Genomic DNA, 20,592 nt, shown 5'->3' on the forward strand with positions numbered 1-20,592 from the left:
TCCGTTCGATAAAGTAAATGTAATTACGACGCGAATCGCAGAATTCGTAACCAATTTATTAGTTGGTCTTTAGAGAGGTTGGACGTGAAATTTGGACTTGGACGCGAGAAAAAGATAGATGGTGCACGGAAGATAGAGGAGGCAAAATTGAGAAGAGATATGTTCGAACGTGACCTCGGTTTCACCTCAGATTCATACTCACGAAGCCGCTGAATTTCCGTTCTCGTAGAATTCTACAGATTTTGCTGGAGAACGTTTATTTTTTCCTCAATAGGTAGAACTCGATATTTGATATTTTGCTTCCATTATTTCGCGTCGAACGACGAGTTCCAACGAAAATGTTCGATTCGATCAAGTGATAACAATTGATCAAATGATAATAAATTGATCGTTCCTCTTTTTTAGTACATTTTTTCCAATTTACCAATAATTTATAATTCGCATTTCTTTTTACGATACATCGATCATTTAAAGATATCTATTTCATTTATTAACATTTACGTCAGCGATTAATTATTTTGTTTTATCTCTACGAGAAATATATTTTCAAAAATTGTAATATTCTCTCAAACGTATTCACGAATTTGGACGATGAAAGAAATCGAAACGATTTGTCCGATTAACAAGATATTTTTGTTAACGTTTGCATTCTTGTTCACCAATGAAATTTCAACGTATTTACACGTATAATTTTGGGAAGAAGAAGTCGATATTTCGCACTTTTGCAAATCACTTGCTCATAAATGACGACAGAGATTGATCTTGGATCTGTAAAAGGGAGGCAACTAAAGTCTGGATATTCGTACGTGCGTCTCATCTCGTTTCGTCTCTTCCCTTTCGATCTCGTCTCGATTCGCGTTTTCCGCATAGCTTTTACCTACGAGTGTAATATCGAAAGCGCAAAGTAGATAGGACGTCGTCTGATCCGCCTTCTCAAGAACCGAGCTATTCGAGCATACACTACTACGGACCATCCTGCTGGTTTCAAAAGGAAGAAAGACGCGTTCTATCGCGTATAGGACGCCGACAACGTTTTCGTAACACCATCGACGAATCGTGCTAAAAATTCTAGTCTATTCCTACTCTGTTTCGTTTCCCGACAATAATTTTCTCATCTTTCCTTTTTTATCGCTCCCGATATCTGAAAAATTCGAAATCAACATCTCTGTATACGAAGATGTATCTTTTACGCGATAATAACCGCGCTGAAGCATTCTAGAAATTACTAAGATGTTCAATAGCTCGCGATTGAATTTATTTGAGATACGTGGAATGTGATACGATCCATTAAATACTAACGCCACTTTCGCTGCTCGAATTCTCGCAATGGAATCTCTCTCTCTTTCTCTCCCTGTATCGTTTTCTCTCCTCTTGTCCTTCGATACTAGGATCTGGTGAATAAGCTTTATCGTTGATCGCGCATCGTACGGCGAAACAATTACGATCGTTGGCACTGGAGAAACTACGATTTAATTGGACGGAGGGGCGATTAAGCGTTATCATTCTTGACGAGTGATCGATATTTCGGCTCGCGCGTATAGATCGCGTTTCACTTACTACTGCTACTACCGATCGATATTGGCTGCTGGTATTGCAGGTGATGGATATTCACCGGTAACGTTAGTAGGAATCACAGGATACGAATTCTAGAGATCTCTATTGACGTTTATCGCCCTGAATTAGCATACCGCCGTTCGTAATTCACGAGCTATACATTTGTCATTTCATGCGATAAACGCGTGAAACATGAATTTATACGTTTGAATCTGTTTCGTAGTTGAATCGATAATACCGGAAATATACAACGTAGCTATTTCGACAAATTTCGATTCACGAACGAAATTACGAGACGATCGGAGTGTCTCCGCTTCGATGTAAATTACGTAACGGAACTCCAGCTTAAATCTTGTAAAATTGTAAAAAAAGAAAAAAGGAAGCAAACGATAAACGTACGAATCACGTACATCGAGCAACGTTTAAAACGTAGCTAGTGTACAGATTCGTTTCCAATTAACCAACACGAGCTATGAATAATTATTTCAGATTGTATTCACGAGCATAATCGCGAATATTCCTAGTTTTATTCGAGATAAAAAGAAAGGACGAGAAGAAAGTTACATATAATATATACGTAACGAGAAATCGGTAGAATCACGTTTTTACGCGTGATGATCGTATTACAACGAAACGATTATTACGTGGCATTATTACAAGTACTTTACTACACGAATACATTTCGATTTAATTGAAATTCGTGGTCGAAATTTATTTGTATTCCTTTAATTAGCTGTAATTAATTTCGAAGTAATATTTTACTTAACTTGCATAATTTAATACGACAACGCGTCCGCATAACGTCCAATTATATCGATAAATCGTCGAAACTGGATCGCGTTATCGTAGAAACGACGTACGTTCTTACGAAGTTGGCCATATAGCGGATCAAACTAACGAGTTATCGGTGGTCGCGGAAAAATTGCGATAGAGAAAATTAAAATAATAATTTCATTTCTTCGACGAAGGAACGGTCAACCTACTTTCGAGTTTCGTTCGAAAAGCTCATCAAGGAGCTACGAATTAAATTACTCAGCCGCGATAGGTCCCCGAGGAGATACTTCTTTGAAATTAACGACTATCTTTCCATTAATCAATGTACCAGAAAAGAAATGTAGAAAAGAGATTCATCTGTTTCGTTTCATCGATGCGCATAAAAGATACGGTAAAACGATTTAATAATTTAATTTTACGCGGATCTTTGATTTAGATAAAAGCAAATTAACCACTCTTTCTACCATTGATTCACCAGGACATGCGTGATACGTGATACGACATATTTATTTCTTCGTAGCTTAAAAAGAGTCGGCACGGTCACATTTTTAGCCGTGGAATCGAATGGAATCGATGTTCCACCTATGCGTATTTATATATGTATACGCGTATGCAAAAGCAAAGAGTGAAGATAACGCGAATGCCTCTATGCCGATGCCATAAGATCGCTCTCAAAGTCGTGAACGACCTCGTCCGTAATGATCGCGTTTCTTCGCTAGGTCACTAGGAGTTCCAACGTAAAGAGTTGCGCGTTTCTATCATCCGGCCAACGTATACACTTACCAATGGACAGACACGGATCCAGATTTAGGATTTTCCGGAAATTTCATTCGACTTAACGATATGTACGGAATATTTTCATATTATTTTAAATTACTTTCAAAAAACTGGAGCGAGATAAGATGCTTTCTAGAAAAATCGTTTAGCCGACAAAACATCGACCCTCGATCACTTTTCTTCGCTCTGGAGACACGTTCTCGTTTTATGACACCTGTTTGCTATACCGTTGCTTCTTCTATCCCCCAGTCTTATCACACGTTCGAAACACCGTTAATATCGATTCCGCGTGTTCTCTTTTTTGAACTCGTTCAATTGTACACGCGTCTCTAATGTAAAATTAAATCGCTTGCTTATCATCCTTTCGTTCTACTCTAACTCGTTTTACCTCATCAATTTCTCTTCTTCCTTCTCCCCCCTCTTTTTTTATCGATAGTTCATCTTCTAGCTCCGCTTCATTCACCGTTTTTTCCCCCCGAGTTGATCTAGCTCTTCTTTCTTCGGTCATGTCCTGTTGCTCGTATCATAAGGTTCTCGGGACCAGTCCGGGCTCTGATGCACTTACGTAAATTGAAAAGTGCCGCTCGTAATTTATCGTGCTCGGCCGATGCTTGTTCATTCGTGGCTCGATATCGTATGCCTATTCCGTCCATACGATGCGTTACATACCGTGTATACGTCTGAATTTTTCTCTACCGAGTATTTCCTTGTTCGTTCAATTTCAAGCGATACACGCGTCCAGCGATATCATCCCACGAACAAATATATATATATATATATGTTTCAAAAACGTAAAAATGAAACAGGTGTGCAAAGGAATGGTTCGTTTTCGACGTGCGACAAATCGTCTGGTATTTCGACAAGAATTCGAAGCTAGATTTATCGACTGTGATATAAAAATTCTCGCAACAGGCGTTTATATATATATAGTCGATTCTTCAAAATACGATTATTTCAAAATACGTATACTTATTTATTCGGTATCGCGTTGCGATTTTCTTATACGAGAATATTTCGTTTTAAATTGTGGATGGAACTATTATTCGAAGTATCGTAATCGTGATCTTTTGGCGAATATTAATATTTAACGGTAGATAAGCGGTGGTAAATCGCGCAATTATCGTATAATCGGATAAGAGAATGATCGAAGTGAATTCGGTCGGTTTCTTAAGAAAACGAGATATAAATTTTAAAAGGAAGGAAATTCGAGTTTTATGGAAAGTAGATTCGCATGCGAATTACATTTATTTTATTCCTATTACATTTCATGCGTTACGCTTCTAGATAAAGAAAGTTTCGATTCGATATGAAAGTAAACTGGCCACATTTCGAACATCTTACATAGCTGAGCATCGCAAAAGGAAGAATCAACATGCTCCTCACCGTCGACCATTCCGTTATTCTTCGCTATCCTCATCTTCCCTACGATCTATCGAAATCGTTCTAGGAATGTTATTACCGCTCGTAATCCGCAACGCGTGGAATATCAAGATGAACCAACGAAAATCTTCTTTCAACCATCTTTCCTCTGGGAAATTGTTATTTTTCCGTTTCTCCGTGTTAAAACGTAGCTTCGTTTTTTACACATTCGTGTCTTTAACCAGATCTTTATAAAGATTTTTTTTTTTCAATTACTTTCAATTAATTTTATATCCAGTTTTATATCGCGTTCTTTCGAATTTCGAATTTCGAATCTTTTCGAATTTCTTTTTTACAGAAATATAAAGAAAAATTATCGTATCCTTCGATTATTATTAATTTTTAGATGAAACTATCGTTTCCTTCTCCTTTTCCTTCTCTTTTCCTTCTCTCGAATTCCACAAAGTTTTAACGAGATTTTTAATTCTAACTCCTTTCGTCATTTTAACATTCGAGTAACGTAAAATAACAAATTGACGTTCATTCGAATCGATCCTTTGTACCAATGTAAATGAATCGCATTCGTGACTCGACTATACGTGTAAAATTTGTATTATTCATACAAAAAAGAGAGACAAAAATAGAAAATAATAATTTTTTTTTTTTTACGTTTCGTTAGCAAGATTAAAATAGCGATTAACCGATCGATGTCATCAAATTTCCATTTTAAATTCCGACAACCTTTCAAAAATATAATTTATCGCGCGTAAAATGTAAAAATTTCAAATCGAAACGAACAATCGAAAAACGAATAATTGGTATTCGAGGATGAAATTCGTTTGTCAAAAAAAAAAAAAAATGAACGTATACACGTAGAAGAGTTGTACTACTACGATTCGTCGGTTAATTCGATTGGATCGAAATCGAGAAGAAAAGTGGCTGTTGAAAGATACATACCACGAACGATATATAGAGCCGCTTCTCGACTGAATGTTAAAGGAAAAGTAGCTTTTCAATCTCGGCATCAGGTTTTTCATATATTTCGTCGTTTCAATTTCGTCAATGCTTTTCAACGTCGACAAAAGATGAAAACGGACGTTCGTTCGAGTTTCAAAGCTGAGCGAAGATGTAAATTAGATCGTCTCGTTGATTAAAAAATCGCAACGTCCTTTCGATACTGTCTGATTCTGAATTGCGTTAAATTTATAAACCTGAAAAATTAAAGAATTTGAAGTTTGGCTGCATTTTAAAAAATAAACAAATTCTTGTTTTACAATTATAAATTTAAATCGATATACGATTATCGCGTAGAATATAGACAAATCTAAAACGTTCGTTTTCGTGTTCAAATTATCGAGAATTTCGAACGAATTTTGGACGCTGCTATTTCCGTTAGTCTTCTTTTCGATAATTCCGATTACATAAATACATACTTATTTATAATTATAATTGTAGTTCGTACCAAGCGTACGAACGTGTCTCTATCTTTGACGATTTTGATTTGGCTTTATGTTTATTATCGCTACCATTCCGTGTCTTTGATAAGCATATAGTAACGGATTAAAGAGTAATTTTACTCCAGGATATTAAATTTTTTTATTTAAATTTTTTTATTTATCTTGTTCGCGCCTTCTCTCTCTCTCTATATATATAAATAGACCGTATCGAAATATTAATTATTTCTTTTTCGAAGATATTTGCAACGATACGGGAGATAACGGGATAACAACGTTTTTCACGGTGTGATCGATCGTAGAAAATTTATCGATCAACTCTAGAATTTCACTAAAAATAATTAAACGAATATACGTGTTTTAAAATATACACGCGTTATATTTCCATTTTTGAAGAAATAAAATGTATAACGCGAATAACGAATATCGAGATGAGGTATGATATCGAGAGAAATAGAGTTAATGATATTCGATTCGTTCTTTCATCATTCGACTCGATGATTAGATTTATATGAGAAAGCGAACAACCGTGTGACGTATTTCGTATAGAATCGAGTTGACGAAGACCGATAACGCGATTAAACGGCTAATAGTAGCCAGCTGTGTCATCAAATTACCACTAACATTTTCAACTCGCTCAAATGGATACACGTTCGCCAGTATATAAAGATAACGGCACGATCAATATTTATTTTCCAATAGCTTTAACTCGGAACTTACTTTTTTCTTTCTTTTTAAATAGAGAGAACCTAATCTGTAACGCGTGGAAACATCGTACAAACTGGATCCTTTCGAATTATTGATATCGATATAGTCACACACAGTACGTAACCGATACGTACGATTTTCGTACGTAAACGATATTTAATTTAAGCTCTTATCTTACGCATCATACGCGAAACACGTTACGAAGTTATGTCAGATCGCGTGGATAGTGGTATACACGCGAAAATTCCTTGTAAGTATGTCAAATTTATGATCTATGGAACTTAATATCAAGAATTCTGGAAGCATTAGGGCATAATGGGAACCCTTTAAGGAGCTTACAACATTATCCTCCCGAATCGAAGAACAGAAGAGAGTTTCACCGCTAGATATAGATATATGGCTTCTATTTCCGCGTTCGAATTTTAGGCCGGTTATTGGCAATTTTCGCTATATTAAAGATCGCTCTAAATTAGCGAAATTTTCCACTAAACTGACGTAAAATTTGGTATTCGATAAAGAGAGAAACGCTTTTATACGTTTTGTGTCTTTTGCAACGAGTAAAGTATTTCTCGCGATGAACGATTATACTCAACGAATATAATAAAGTCGTTGCAGAGATAACGAGACGAAGACGAGGAGGAAAGAATTGGAAAAATTGATCAATCGTTCGAACGATCCGAGGAAATGGATTTATCAAATGTCAACCGACATCGAAGAGCCTAAATCGTTGGAAATTATCGAGGAAATTACGAGGACACGCATATAGGAAAGGAGCTTTCCGACAAATATTTCCGACCACCGTTATTAACGATTTATGCGTCCGCAAACATTGGCGATATTAACACTCGTGTAAACGAGCAAAGCGTCGAGCACTGGACGCTGTGCGATAATCCGATAATTCGATAATTGATTTATCATGTATTACCGGGTTTATAAAACTAATCCAACTGGGGATTGCTAGCGTTAATTAAAACAAACGCGTCTACAGATTTACTCGTAAAGTTTTTCTCATCGTAAATATAACTAACTGGCCGATTCAATTTGTTGATTATAGGTAATTTAATTCGGCAAGTACACCGATGCAATCGTTTCATTGTAAAAATAAACTTTACCGTTTCTCATATTTATCGCACTTTTGATAAAATTGATTTTGTAGCGATACTTTGAAATTCTGCGAATCTAAAGTAAAAATTTTAATCAACGATACAAATATTTCATTTTGTTTTTCATTCGAGAGATATCAAAGAAATAGAGATGTATCAAATTTACCTTATAATTCGATATAGAACGAAACGAACGAAACGATTTGAAATTTTCTACGTTACAAATACGATATTGATCGCACGTTTGCGATTCGTATCCGATTCGAAACGCGATTTACGCGCTGCCAACGATAATCTACAACTTTGACAGACAACTTTGAAAATTTGAATTCGTTAGATAAAAGGAAATATACAGATATAAAAAGAAGAAAATGGAATCGCGTTAAACTTATATTTTCGTGAAAATTTAATCGATAAGATCAATATCTTTGGTAATTGGTTAAAAACTTTGTCAAACCGTGCAAGCTGCGTTATCAGGAGAAATTCGCTTTTCTGTCTTTGCAATCTGCAATAATTAGTAGTTTTACAGTAATTTTAATTATTCTCTCTCTTTTAAATTCCGTTCCGTAATGTGCGTGATCCGATCCTCGAGGAAGGAGAGAGAAAGAATCTTCGAAAAAAATCAGACGATCGAAACCGATGTGTCACGAACGAATGAAAATCAATATTTCTTTATATCTCTAAATAGTATTTCTTATACGTGTAAATAGTAATTAGCGACATTGATAATTTCATTATTTTCTTTCGCTTTCTCTCTCTTTCTCTCGGATTAGTGGATTTCGCTATTCAAAATAACACTCTTTCGTTCCATCGTTAGAGATCTCCATCGAGAGAACCGGTGCGCTGCTAGGTTAGAACAACATTTATACGATTCAGTTGGCTCGAGTAAAGATCTATCGTGACAGTTTGATTTGTCGAGAGGAATTCTCTATGGATAATTCCTTTCTTATTCCACCATACCGTCGCCATCGTGACAGTTTTTCCAATATCTGTCTAATATTCTTTTTCAAAAATATTATCGTCCAAAATTCGTTTCTCGCTCCTCGCTGGCAAGTCTGTTTGAGAAAGATTCGATTTTTTGTCTTTTCTTTGTCCGTAAAAAATTCGAACAATTCGGCTTAGCACAGTATATTTTACGATTAGGATTTACTTTCGTACGTATCCAAAAAATAACGCAAAAAAAAAAAAATTCTAAATTTCTCGTTACTCGTTAAGTAGATTAAAATCTTGAACATTGAAATTACGTATAAGATTTAAGTCGTGCGTTGACAACAAAAAAACCAGATAACAATTAGGTAGTTGAGATTCAAAAGACTTTCGTTAAATCTTCTTAAGTTACTTTTAGCTAATTGGTGAAACTTTACGCGTATCGTTTTTAGAGAGAAAAAAGTTGGATTCCATCGTCTAGTTCGCCGTTTTCCATTTTTAATCCGAAACGATAATCTGTCTCTATTTCCTAATTCTTATAAGTATAACAATGTTTGATATTTTTTTTATTGACAATTTTTATTGACAGAAGAAGAAAAGAAAAGCATCTTTTTTATCTCTTATTATTTAAGGTTCGAATAGTTTTTAACGCTTTCTATTCGTATAGTAAATTCTAAATACAAATTATCTATATACGTGGTTAAGTTTGTTGTGAATTCTAAATGATGTAATTAAAGTACACGGAAACTGTACACGGAAGAAAAGCGATATTTGTTTAATCGCTAGATTAACTCGAAGAAATTTCGACTCGTTGAACATTGTCCATAATAAGAGGCCGAATTCATACCTAGAAACTGTTTCCAAAGTATCAGAGTTTAACTTGTTGGGAAACCAAGTTTTCTCTTTCACCTCGTACGTGATTTTCTCTTTCAAGGTTAGCATCCACAAACACGAAACGGAAAGATATCGTGTATTTAAACACGTTACGTTATATTCAATTTGAATCAAATGTGCATTTTTCGCAATTATCAAATTATCAGATTCACAAATTCGAGAGGAAAGGAAAAGATCATTTAACGATTTTATTTGACCGAAAAATTAGTACAAAATTAAAAATTTCGATTGTTTTTTCTTCTTGTTTGTTTCATGTTATGCATAACGAACGTGTGCTCTATTGCTTTCTCTCAAAAATATATTTGTTTTTTTCTTTCTTTCTTTTTTTTTTTTGTAGAACGAAGCAATATCGAAAACATCGGAAAAGAAATAAATTGTGGTTTGCCCCAAGAGAAGCACGAAAATACGTTAGTTATTTGTTAGTTATTATCATCAATTATAGATCGAATCTACTATTCGATTCCATTTTATATTTTCGATCCTTCGATTCAACAATGCAAAAATATCGATAATAACAATGTGTTAATATTTATTTACGTGTTAAGTCGTTGTTAAAAACGTTCAATTTTCTTTTACGCTCGTATTTCTAGTTACATTGATTTTTGGCATAAAAAGATGGAAAAAAACTTTAATCCGACAAAGTTTTTTTTTTTAAGAATTTACGAATTTCAAACGAGGTCGTTGTAACATTGAAATTCGATCGATACAATATCTGTGCATCGATACAAATCCGAAACTATAGAAGTGCAATGACTCGCGATAAGACTTATATACGGTAAAACGTTTATTTTTATTCTATCCCGTGAAAAATCTCTAATCTCCGTAAATTTTATTCATAAATGTTCGATAAATTTTTACGAGAAAATAACGAGAATTATTTAATTAGCGATTCAATGATAAGAAACTCGATCGAGATTTATAAAAGAATATAACGTTTACATAGCTGGTTCAATTATTTTCTTACAAACGAACGCGGTCGTTCGTTCGGAGAAAAGTAAATTAAGTTGAAACCGTTCGAAATTCTTTTAACGAACCTATGTATTGTTTCTTTTAATCGATTAGAAAATCGTTTACGCCGGAGAACCGTGTTGCACTCAACTTTTGTTCAAAAGATAAAACAACGAACACACGAGAAGAATGGAAAATACAAGAGAACAATTAGAGATCGAAATTATGTAAAATACGATGATTTCGCTTATACGCGTTACAATATATTTATACGTATAATTTGTTGTACATTGTTTCCGATAAATCGAAAATGACGATAGAATTTTTCATAACGATAATACGGGAAAGAAGAAGATGGAAAAGATAGTATTTTAATACCAGAGAGAAAAACTTGGAGAACTAAAAGTTACGAGGATAAACAGAGCGTCATAAATAATTGGAAAATGATGATGAACGAGGATTTTCTTGGACAATGACCAACAACGTTCTGGCCAATATGACGGAAAAGGACTTGTATTTACTAGTTTGCGAAAGATGGGCATTGAACGATATTATATTATCTTCGTACTATATTGTTCGGATTAATCGGAATAATTTTCAAAATTATTCTAATATCTTTAATTTTTTAGTTAATCCAAGTTATTTACAAACTCGAAGAGAAAATGAAAGCATGAAAAGCTATGTAAAACGTATAGAGCAGTTTTTCAACTCCGTGCCAGTAGGCAAACGTAGCTACGAGCTAGTGGCACGCGGTGAAAAATGGCATGATAACGGATGACCAATATCTTCTCAATGGCTGGATATCCATGAATCCAACTCGCACTATACTCTTCCTTTCATGGGCAATACGAATCGCTCGGAATTAAAGCGAAAAATCATACTACATACCATAGATTTTCACGAAAAAAAAATTGACAATATAATAGCTTATTACAAATCACATATAAGAAATTTCACTATCTCGAATGCGTCATTCTATCACGCGAGTCGTAGATTCGCTTTCACTTATCTACGTAATATACGTGTTACGATCTAGAAATAATATTATAATTTCTTAATCGAGAAACTTGCGCGTGAAATCTTTCCATTATTAAAAAGCATAAATATTAAGCATCTACTTTCTTACTCGAATGATCGTTTTTGTTGTTAATAATTATTCGAAAATATATTCCAGAATTCAACTTTATTCTTCGCATCAATATATATATCGCGGTATACGTTTCGATTCTCCTTTCTTTGTAAAAATTATATTCTATAACCGACCAATCCTTCTCTATTATATCCGTTCATTTCTTTAACGTTAAACGTTAAATTTACATTTAAACTTAATCGTTAAATCGAGCGAGGAAATAAGTAACATCGTTGATATAAATAAAATAAGATAAGAAATACAAGTTTATATAGTTTTTATAAAATTTACTTATCGATGCAACTGATCATATCCTATAAAAAATATATACAAACGACGAACACGCACACTTCGATAAAATTCGTAATACTAATTAATAATGTAATTATGTATTATTAAAAAAAGAAAAAAATGTAAAAGAAGCACGAAGCATAGGAAATTTAAGGTATATCGATTTCTCGATTGTATTGACGGGAGTCGGGTAATCAAGATGGAGTCAATAATCCATGATCCGTTCAGACTGGAAACCGGTCTACCCGACCGGTGTAATTGGGATCAATGCTTATCTGTTGGCGCACACCGGGTTTCGATGCTCTTGCCAACATTGCCTCTCTTTGCCCCTCTAACGTCTTTACGCAATTCGTACATACCTACTTAGCGTAGCAAATCCTCAAAGCGGTTTTAGGAATCGAACACGCATTAACTAGCTACAATAATCCTTTTTAAATACAAACTCGCTTAATAACGCTTCGACGATTCAATTAACTTTATCTTTATCCCTTTATTCCTTACAGAATGATTCATATAATTCGAATTTGTTCGAACGATCGATAAAGAAAAGTGTATTCGTATCGTACAAATATTTGATAATTTAAATTTAAATATTTAAATATACTCGTTCGAAAACTCGAGAAAACTTCGATAATTTTGGATTAAAAAAGAAAAAAGGAAAATATATAAAATTATATAAAATAATTTTTTTACGAATCGAGTTAAATGATACATTTTATATGTATTTCAGAAAGAATTTATGTGATGTATATAATTTTTTCGCTAATAAAATCATATACATTAGAAAGAAATATCTTGTATATACGTTAAGATATTGACTCGATCTTTCTGATATTGAAATTTTATAATTTTAAGTAAAAATTTTACGTAAATTTTGGCAGAAAGTATCTCCGAGATTGCTAGGTATGTACTATATATCCATCTGTGCTCGTTACGGATGAAACGAACTTCGATAAACTTAATGGAAGGAGTTAAGACGATTTTGTTCTTTGAATCTCTAGGAACTCGAGAATCGGGAAAATACAAACGACGAGAATCTTAATTATTTTAATTATTTTAATAAAACGTAAGAAGGTTTTCAATTTTAAATAATTTTAAATCAAATATTTGCGTGAAACGACAAACGTTTTTACGAAGAATATAATTGATTCAAAAACTGGTAAAAATATAAAAATCGGAAAGAGAGATTTTTGACTTTTTTGAAAGAAAAGAAGAATGATAATAAAAATAAACATTATTATTATTATTATTATACGTTTCTTTAGTATAAATATAGTATAAATTACCATTAGAATATTTTCCCTTATCCGAAAGAAAAAAATGCAAAGATTTAATTGCAATTAAAATAACGAAAAAAATTTATTTTTAATTAATCAAAAATAAAAATTGTTAAAAAAAATATTAATAAAAAAAGAAAAAAAAAAGAGAGAGATATGAAAATAATTCATTCATATTTACTTAATGTTACTCAACTTTTTTTTATCAATGTTAAAGAATAATTATTTGGTTTCAAATTAAATTTTAACCGCAGGAATAAAAAAGAAGCTTTTTTAAATGTAACGAATTTTGTTGGCTATAAAATATATAAAAATATATTTATAGATTACTAAGATATGTGCGAATTAGTCGATGAAAAAGAAAAATTCATAAAGTTTTAATATAATGGAAACGGTTTGTTTAACTTTGTTTGTTCCTATAAATATGGGCTAAAAAGTTGATGTTTGCTTCACAATTATAATCGAGCGTGCATATTTATCTATATAGAAACACATAGGTATAAATTAGGACGTATTTAGTCGCGCATATATTTCGGAGAACAGATGTTTATGTTGTACGCGATGCGTTTTACTGGTCGGTGTCCATAGAATGCAAATTCTCAACAGCGTGTCGATACAACAGAACGTGGAGAATGAATTATTCGGAGAACGCGAGTCGTGTGGTAGAAATAATACCTCCTATAAAAAGTTTATTTCAAAATTCGACTGGATAGTTGATTTTATCGAATCTTCCCACTCGATATGCTTAGTTTTAATAAATATCTTTCCACTTTTCGTTCCGATTTTCCTTTTTCAAACTTTTCATTCGGCTACGCCGTTTAAATAGAACGAAGACGAATTAAAATAGATACGTGAAAAGAATCGGAGCTGAAAACTAAAAGAAGCGAGTAAATGAAATTTAATTAAAAATTGTTGTATCCGAACAAGCGAAACAAGTACGGTGGTAAAAAAATATATTTCGATTGTTATTTTTTCTTATTTTTTGATCGTTCAACTCGAAGATAGATATTTCAAGAATTTTCTGTCGAATTTTCGATCGAATTAATCGAATCTTTACCTCGAATACGTAATAATTTCGTAATGTGATGATACTGAATGGAAAAATGGATCGATATTCACAGGATATCGTACTATACAGGACGCTTTAGAAGACAACACCCTTGTGTTTCAGAGGGACCGAGCTTTACCGTGCCAATAACAAACGTGACGATCCCGATGGGCAGGGAAGCCGTGCTCACTTGCGTCGTTGCAAATCTTTCTATCTACAAGGTAAATTTTCCACTAACCATGTCTCTTAATCTCTCACACGTGTATCCTTTTTCGCCTTCCTTTTCATCTCCTCAAAATTACATTGCATGGTTAGATTCTGATCGAATGGAAATCACCTTCTATGCCATCTTTATATAGCGTTCCTTTATTTTACGTAGATAATTCTCTACGCATACATCGGTCCGCGTATGAATGGATAATCCGCGAATTTTGAACGATCCAGACTCGTAAGAATCGATTCTATTTAATAAGTTTTAGCTCGAAACGTTTAAAGAAGAACGGAAAGCTACGATACTCGCGTGAACGATCAACGAACATTGCGCGTGGAAAACTGGGGCGTAAGCAAATTTCATTAATTCGCGATCCAGTAATCGCGAAACGGTTACCGAAACGGAAAGTCGTTTGTACGAAATCAATTGGCAATATCGCAAAATTTCTCGCGAATTAAAGGATTTAACGATTACGAATATTTTTATTTTTCATATGCGTATGACACGATGCGAAAAAGAAGAGTTTAAATAGGTAGAAAATCCACGGTAGTTGTATTATATTTGCTATTATATTTGGATAAATATTAATTCAATTTCTTGCTTAATTCGATTTTTCGACGAATAAGAATCTCTGTTATTTAATATAGAACACATAAAGAAGCGATGGTTTTGGACGGGGGAAAGGATGTTAAGCCCTTTAAGTATAAACTTAAAATGAGTATAGCACAGCTCGAAACGAGTCTGCCTTCAGACACAAACTTAGGTTAACTACATCAGTTTGAGCCTAGATATTGCACAGCCACGGTTCATGACCAGCAGATAAGACGTTTCTCGTCGCTCTTCTACTACTTAGGTTTTCTCCTCGACTCGGCTTTTCCTCGAATTTTCTCCTAGATCGAGAAATTACAATTACAACTGAAGTTACGACGAATATCAACGTAATTCTTCGCGAAATTTATTTATGATTACAATTTCGCTCGTTCGAAGATGGATAAATAGATAGATAGAGCAAGCAAAAACGATTCAATTGTTACTTTATTCTCGATAAATAACAATTTTTTTTAAAATTTTGATCACGATTTAAAAACACGATGATGATTCGTGAAATTCTCCAACATTTGTCGCGTCGTCTATAATTTCGCGCGACGATGTTAATGAAATAAGTTCATTTCCAAGAAGAATTCGCGAAGCATCATGTATATGAGAGAGAGAGAGAGAGAGAGACAGGAAGACAGAGAGAGAGAGAGAGAGAGAGAGAGAGAGAGAGAGAGACAGGAAGACAGAGAGAATCTGGCGGAGATTTGCGATGCTTTAAAGAACAGCACACGCCGAAACTTTACTGCCAGTGGTGAACGCGTTTTCTCTTCTCACTGTATTCGTTCGTTCGGTCGTTTCTTCGCATTTTCACACCGTTCCATTCTCAACTCGACTGGGCTAACCTCGTACACGAACCGCTTGAAATAGGAAACGTATTTCTTCCGTGACAAGCGAAATTCATTTGGAAAAATATGAGTTAGATTCCCAGAAGGATTCTCAGATGTGCTAGAATGCACCGTTTAGCCTCTTCTCAACTTTTAAATTTTCTACCTATATTCGCAATATCTATATTTGCGATCAACAAATTTTTCATAATTATTTCTCCTATCCCATAACGCGAGAAAACGTTCCGAGCGGGACAATATTAACGTTGCCTTTAATCTTATAAATACCTTCATCTTTTACGAAAATAATTACATAAAATAATCTTTTAGATTTCCGAAGAAAAAAAAATCGATATGAAATCTTTTCATTTCATTTTATTTCGTTTTTCTGTTAATCTTAATATTTGTTTCTCGGAGAAAGACGAATCTTGCGCAACAATGTCTGAAAATCATATTTACCACTAACCAAATTGCATATTGTGGATATTATGATGATAGAGTATTCAAATACCTGTTAAATAACCGTTGAAAATTGGATTAAGAGCAAGTTTCTAACGCGAAAATTTACCCTTTTCTCTTTCCATCTTAAGGTAAATATAATTACAAAAGGATTTTCACGTTACTCTACTATCGTTATATCAATACATCGTATCAACATTTCTCATATATTACGTCGCTATGTACTAGATCGTTTTTGGAAATTCGCAAATCGTTCAACGTTCTTTTTTCTCTCTAAATTATTATCACAAGTTTAAGAGAAATGAAGGGAAACGGTCAGCTATCCTAATACATACCATATACATATTTTTAAAGGAATTGTATTCGCGTAGATGGAAAATATGAATATAGGCTCGTATTAGGATGCGAATGCGAATATGACGAAGAAAGGGAAATTAATATCGGCAGACGCGACAGAGGCCAAGTTGGAAAGGGCATTGGTGTGACGCGGCAGTTAAGAGGGTTTAGGGGCAAGCAGGATACCGACTAGTAGATGATGTAAGGGTTCTCTGTGTTGGTAACACGTGGATGTTAATCAGAATGGGATTTACATACGAGGCTCGCATTACTCGGTGTGCCGAGCACATGCACCGAGAGGAGAAGATAACAGGCACCGGAGAGAATGGGCCGCAAGAGTCGCGTGCAACCCTATATCTGTAATAACGTGCCACCTAAGCCATAATTATATATCGCATCTGGGATTATTGTCGCATTTGCACTTGAGCCTAGGGCAAATATCGATTTAACAATCACGTAATTGTGACAACCATTGATTTCGCATCTAGATTTCAATTCGAAACATGATCGAAATAATCCGAAAACGAAAGTGATCGAAATTCTTCGAATTTCTCCTACATATTGATATTAGATATTCATTTTTTCGTTTTATTTATTTTTCTTACGAGAAAATTTGAACCAATTTGAACGTGAAAATATAAATTCGATCTCATAAATGCTTAGCAAAATTCTCGATTACTACTCCGATACACGATATTTATATACTTTTTGTTGTTGTCGCAAACAGCTGGATTCGTCTTTACGATTTTTCCTAAACTAATTAAAAAAAATAAAATTGATATCGATAGATCAAACGAGATTACGCAAAATCTTTTAATTCACATTTTCCTTGCAACGATAAATAATCCAACGTTGAATACGTGTTTTTGATATAAACGTAAATAAAGAATCGTTATCGAATATATATTCAAAATAGAAAAAATATCTAATTTATTTTTTAAAAATCGATATCTATATGTTATATGTAAGAGAATTTACGTAACGTAATATTTCATTACAACGAAATGATGAGAATACGATTTAGTAGGAACATATTAGGCGGATATTCTAATTCTTCGTTAAAATTTAACAAGGGTTATTGCTTTTTGTTGAACGAGGATCATGTTACGTATGCATGATAAAACTTTATATCAAGTTTCTAACAAATTTGAAGCTTAATTTGTAATATGCATATTATGCGATATGTACGTACGTATCATACGTGATTTATACATATAGTATGTATAACCTGTTACTTTCGCTTGCGTAGAACGTTACGTTAAAAATTTCGTAATTATTTTCAAATAAATCAGACTTTCTTTATTTTCGTAATAAGTCTTTTTTCTTCATTACTTGAGAGTTTTCAAATATATACGATACGATTTAAAATATATATTCACGAAGATCGGTCGATTTCAGTCGGAATACGTACATTTCCGCGTACGAACGTTTTGCTCTCGCTCTCGTTTCTCGACTTTTTATTATTACAAAATTTCATCGTTACGGATATATTTGTCACGCGTACGTGCTTACTTGAATTCTCCGTTAGGAAAATTTAATTTTTTTTCATAGATGGAACTTTACGCGAAGTGCGAACAAAATTTCAAACGTAAACGCGTTCTCTTCCGTATCGAAAATTATAAATATATTTATAAAGAAATACATTTTATCGAAGAATAATGAATCGCAATACGATAAATCGACATACGTAGCACTTCCTAGATAACAAATTCCAAGTTAAAAGAATGTAGTTTTAGTCGATGCGGATAGAGAAAAGTACGAACGTAAGCTGGAAACGTAAGTTTTGATGGCGTTGTTAAAATCGAACGAGGTTTTACTCGCCAACCGTCACGTTAACTCGTTTTATAGGAGAAGGAGACACGAATCGTACGAGCGTGTTATTCGAATCTTACGATGGACAACGATTCGAGGACCGATATCGTCGAGAAAATTACGCGAACAAGAAAGTCGCTATTAAAATATTCATCGACCGTAATGGAATGGTCACGCTAATTTAACTAGAGCGTATTTACTTTTTCTTTCTGTCTTTATTCCTTCTTTCCGTCCAATGTTACTTTGCCGATTCAAATTTCATTACATGATCAAATTTTACGAAAATTTCTACCATGTACCATGTGTTTATATACGTAATTTTATCGTATCCATTTATTACTTAAATATCGCGTTATCAGCGATACGCGATACAATTTTTTTCCGAGCTTAAGTTATGTTTAAATCTCAAATTTTTTATATCGCTTTAATGATACTACTAATCAATTATACATTAAAGATGTACACCTACCTATTCCTAGATAAAAAAATTAGATTATTCTTCATTTTTTCTTCGACTCGGTGTTCGTAAACGCGACGCCTCGTCTAAGAAAAGTTTAAACTGTATCGAAATTTATCGGTATTACAGCCTGGAGCAATTTTTTTGTCTCTCTATTGTTCTTTCTCGTCGACAAGATAATAGGAGTTGAAAAGACGGCGAAATGAGATCGGGATTCAACGTTCCCGTATCGTCCGATCCTTTCACGAAAGTAACGATCGTGCCAACCACGTTTACGGTTAATGTTCCGAGAAACGAATAATAAGACAATGACGTTTTGTTCGGAATTGAAATCTTTTACGTTCGCTTTTCCATTTTTTCGACCATCTTACTCTTCGTCGTCGCTTCCGTCGATATCGAAACAAACTAAATCCTAACATCTTATTTTTTAAAAATATAATTTTAAAAATTTAAATTGATAAAAAAAAATTCTTTTTGAAAAAACAATTAAAATAATCCGACAACATTGTATATCATGTTTAATTGTACGAAAAAAAGTTTTTCTATTTTCATAAATTTGCTTCGAACGTCGAGCAAATGAAATTTCCAAACTACCATCTCGTAAGAAATTAACGAGATATAAACGATAAGCAATATACTTTAATACGAAATAAGGATTAAACCGTTCTACTTACCGGATCTTAATCGTTAAAAATAATCGTTTCTGGCACGACAAATATAAAGAAAGAAAGAAAGAAAGAAAAATCAAGTCTGTTAGACAACGGTTTGGCGGTCGTCCGACTTGTTATCTTTCCCACCATGGACAAAGTTTGGCCGATTGGACTCGTTTCACTTCACGGTAAACGGCTCGAACAGTTTTAACTTTGCCAAAAATATATCGATAATTGCAGCTAACAGTGTTCCATGTTACGTTAAGATTTATTATCAAAAAAATTTATCGATTCGTTTCAAATGTACGACGAACAATCGTGAGATTAATTATATTTAATGTTACAAATCTCTATAGAATATCGATAGAATAGATCGTCGTACGAAATCATTCTTAACGGATAATTATTATCTACGACAAAAATGCGTATTATTACGAAGAAATGAAAATAAATACGAGAAGGGAGAAAAAAAAAAGAGAAAATAAAAAAAAGAATTTGAATACGAAACGTGTAAATAACGAATAAATAAATTATTTTTCTTCGATGATAAAACAAATTGTAAATTAATTAATAAAATCAATTCAAATAATTATTTCACGAATAGAAATGATATTCGATCGTATTTAATATTTATCATTGATTTTTTTATTATTCGATTATTAATCTGAGTCAACAGATTAATACAAACAATATATTGCAGAGAATATATTGTTATCACGTTATATTTGCTCATCGATAATTAATCGATATTCTCCCGGTGATTGCGTTCATTTATTAGGATTTAGATTATTCCAAGATCACGAAGAATGAATTAATCGCTATGTTTGTCTCCTATCTCGATGCAAATATTTAGTTCAACACTACATTACGTTCGATGTCGATTTTCTTTGTTTTCTTTCTTCTCTTTATTCGACCAGTGAAAAAAAACTTGTATTTATTCTACTTAACTTTCATTCGTTTATTTATTTCACAAAAGTAGCAAGTGACATATGGTAACTATTTT

General features: G+C 33.4%; 1 protein-coding gene across 5 annotated transcripts in view; it reads left to right on the top strand.

Annotated features, from left to right (window-relative positions):
- Positions 1-20,592, top strand: part of LOC107993988 (neurotrimin-like) — a 171,424-nt gene that overhangs the window by 124,588 nt on the left and 26,244 nt on the right. For 3 of the 5 annotated variants that reach the window (XM_062080720.1, XM_062080719.1, XM_062080717.1), the window contains one exon: positions 14,367-14,464. The exons of 1 other annotated variant lie outside the window; for it this stretch is intronic. In XM_062080720.1, the coding sequence (XP_061936704.1) occupies positions 14,411-14,464 (54 nt within the window). In that variant the 5' untranslated portion in view covers positions 14,367-14,410. Of the gene's footprint in view, positions 1-14,366; positions 14,465-20,434; positions 20,582-20,592 lie in introns of those variants that run through there. One more of the 5 variants, XM_062080721.1, reaches the window with a different exon arrangement.

Source organism: Apis cerana, linkage group LG10 (assembly GCF_029169275.1).
Source record: "Apis cerana isolate GH-2021 linkage group LG10, AcerK_1.0, whole genome shotgun sequence".
In the NCBI taxonomy this organism is placed as follows: domain Eukaryota; kingdom Metazoa; phylum Arthropoda; class Insecta; order Hymenoptera; family Apidae; genus Apis; species Apis cerana.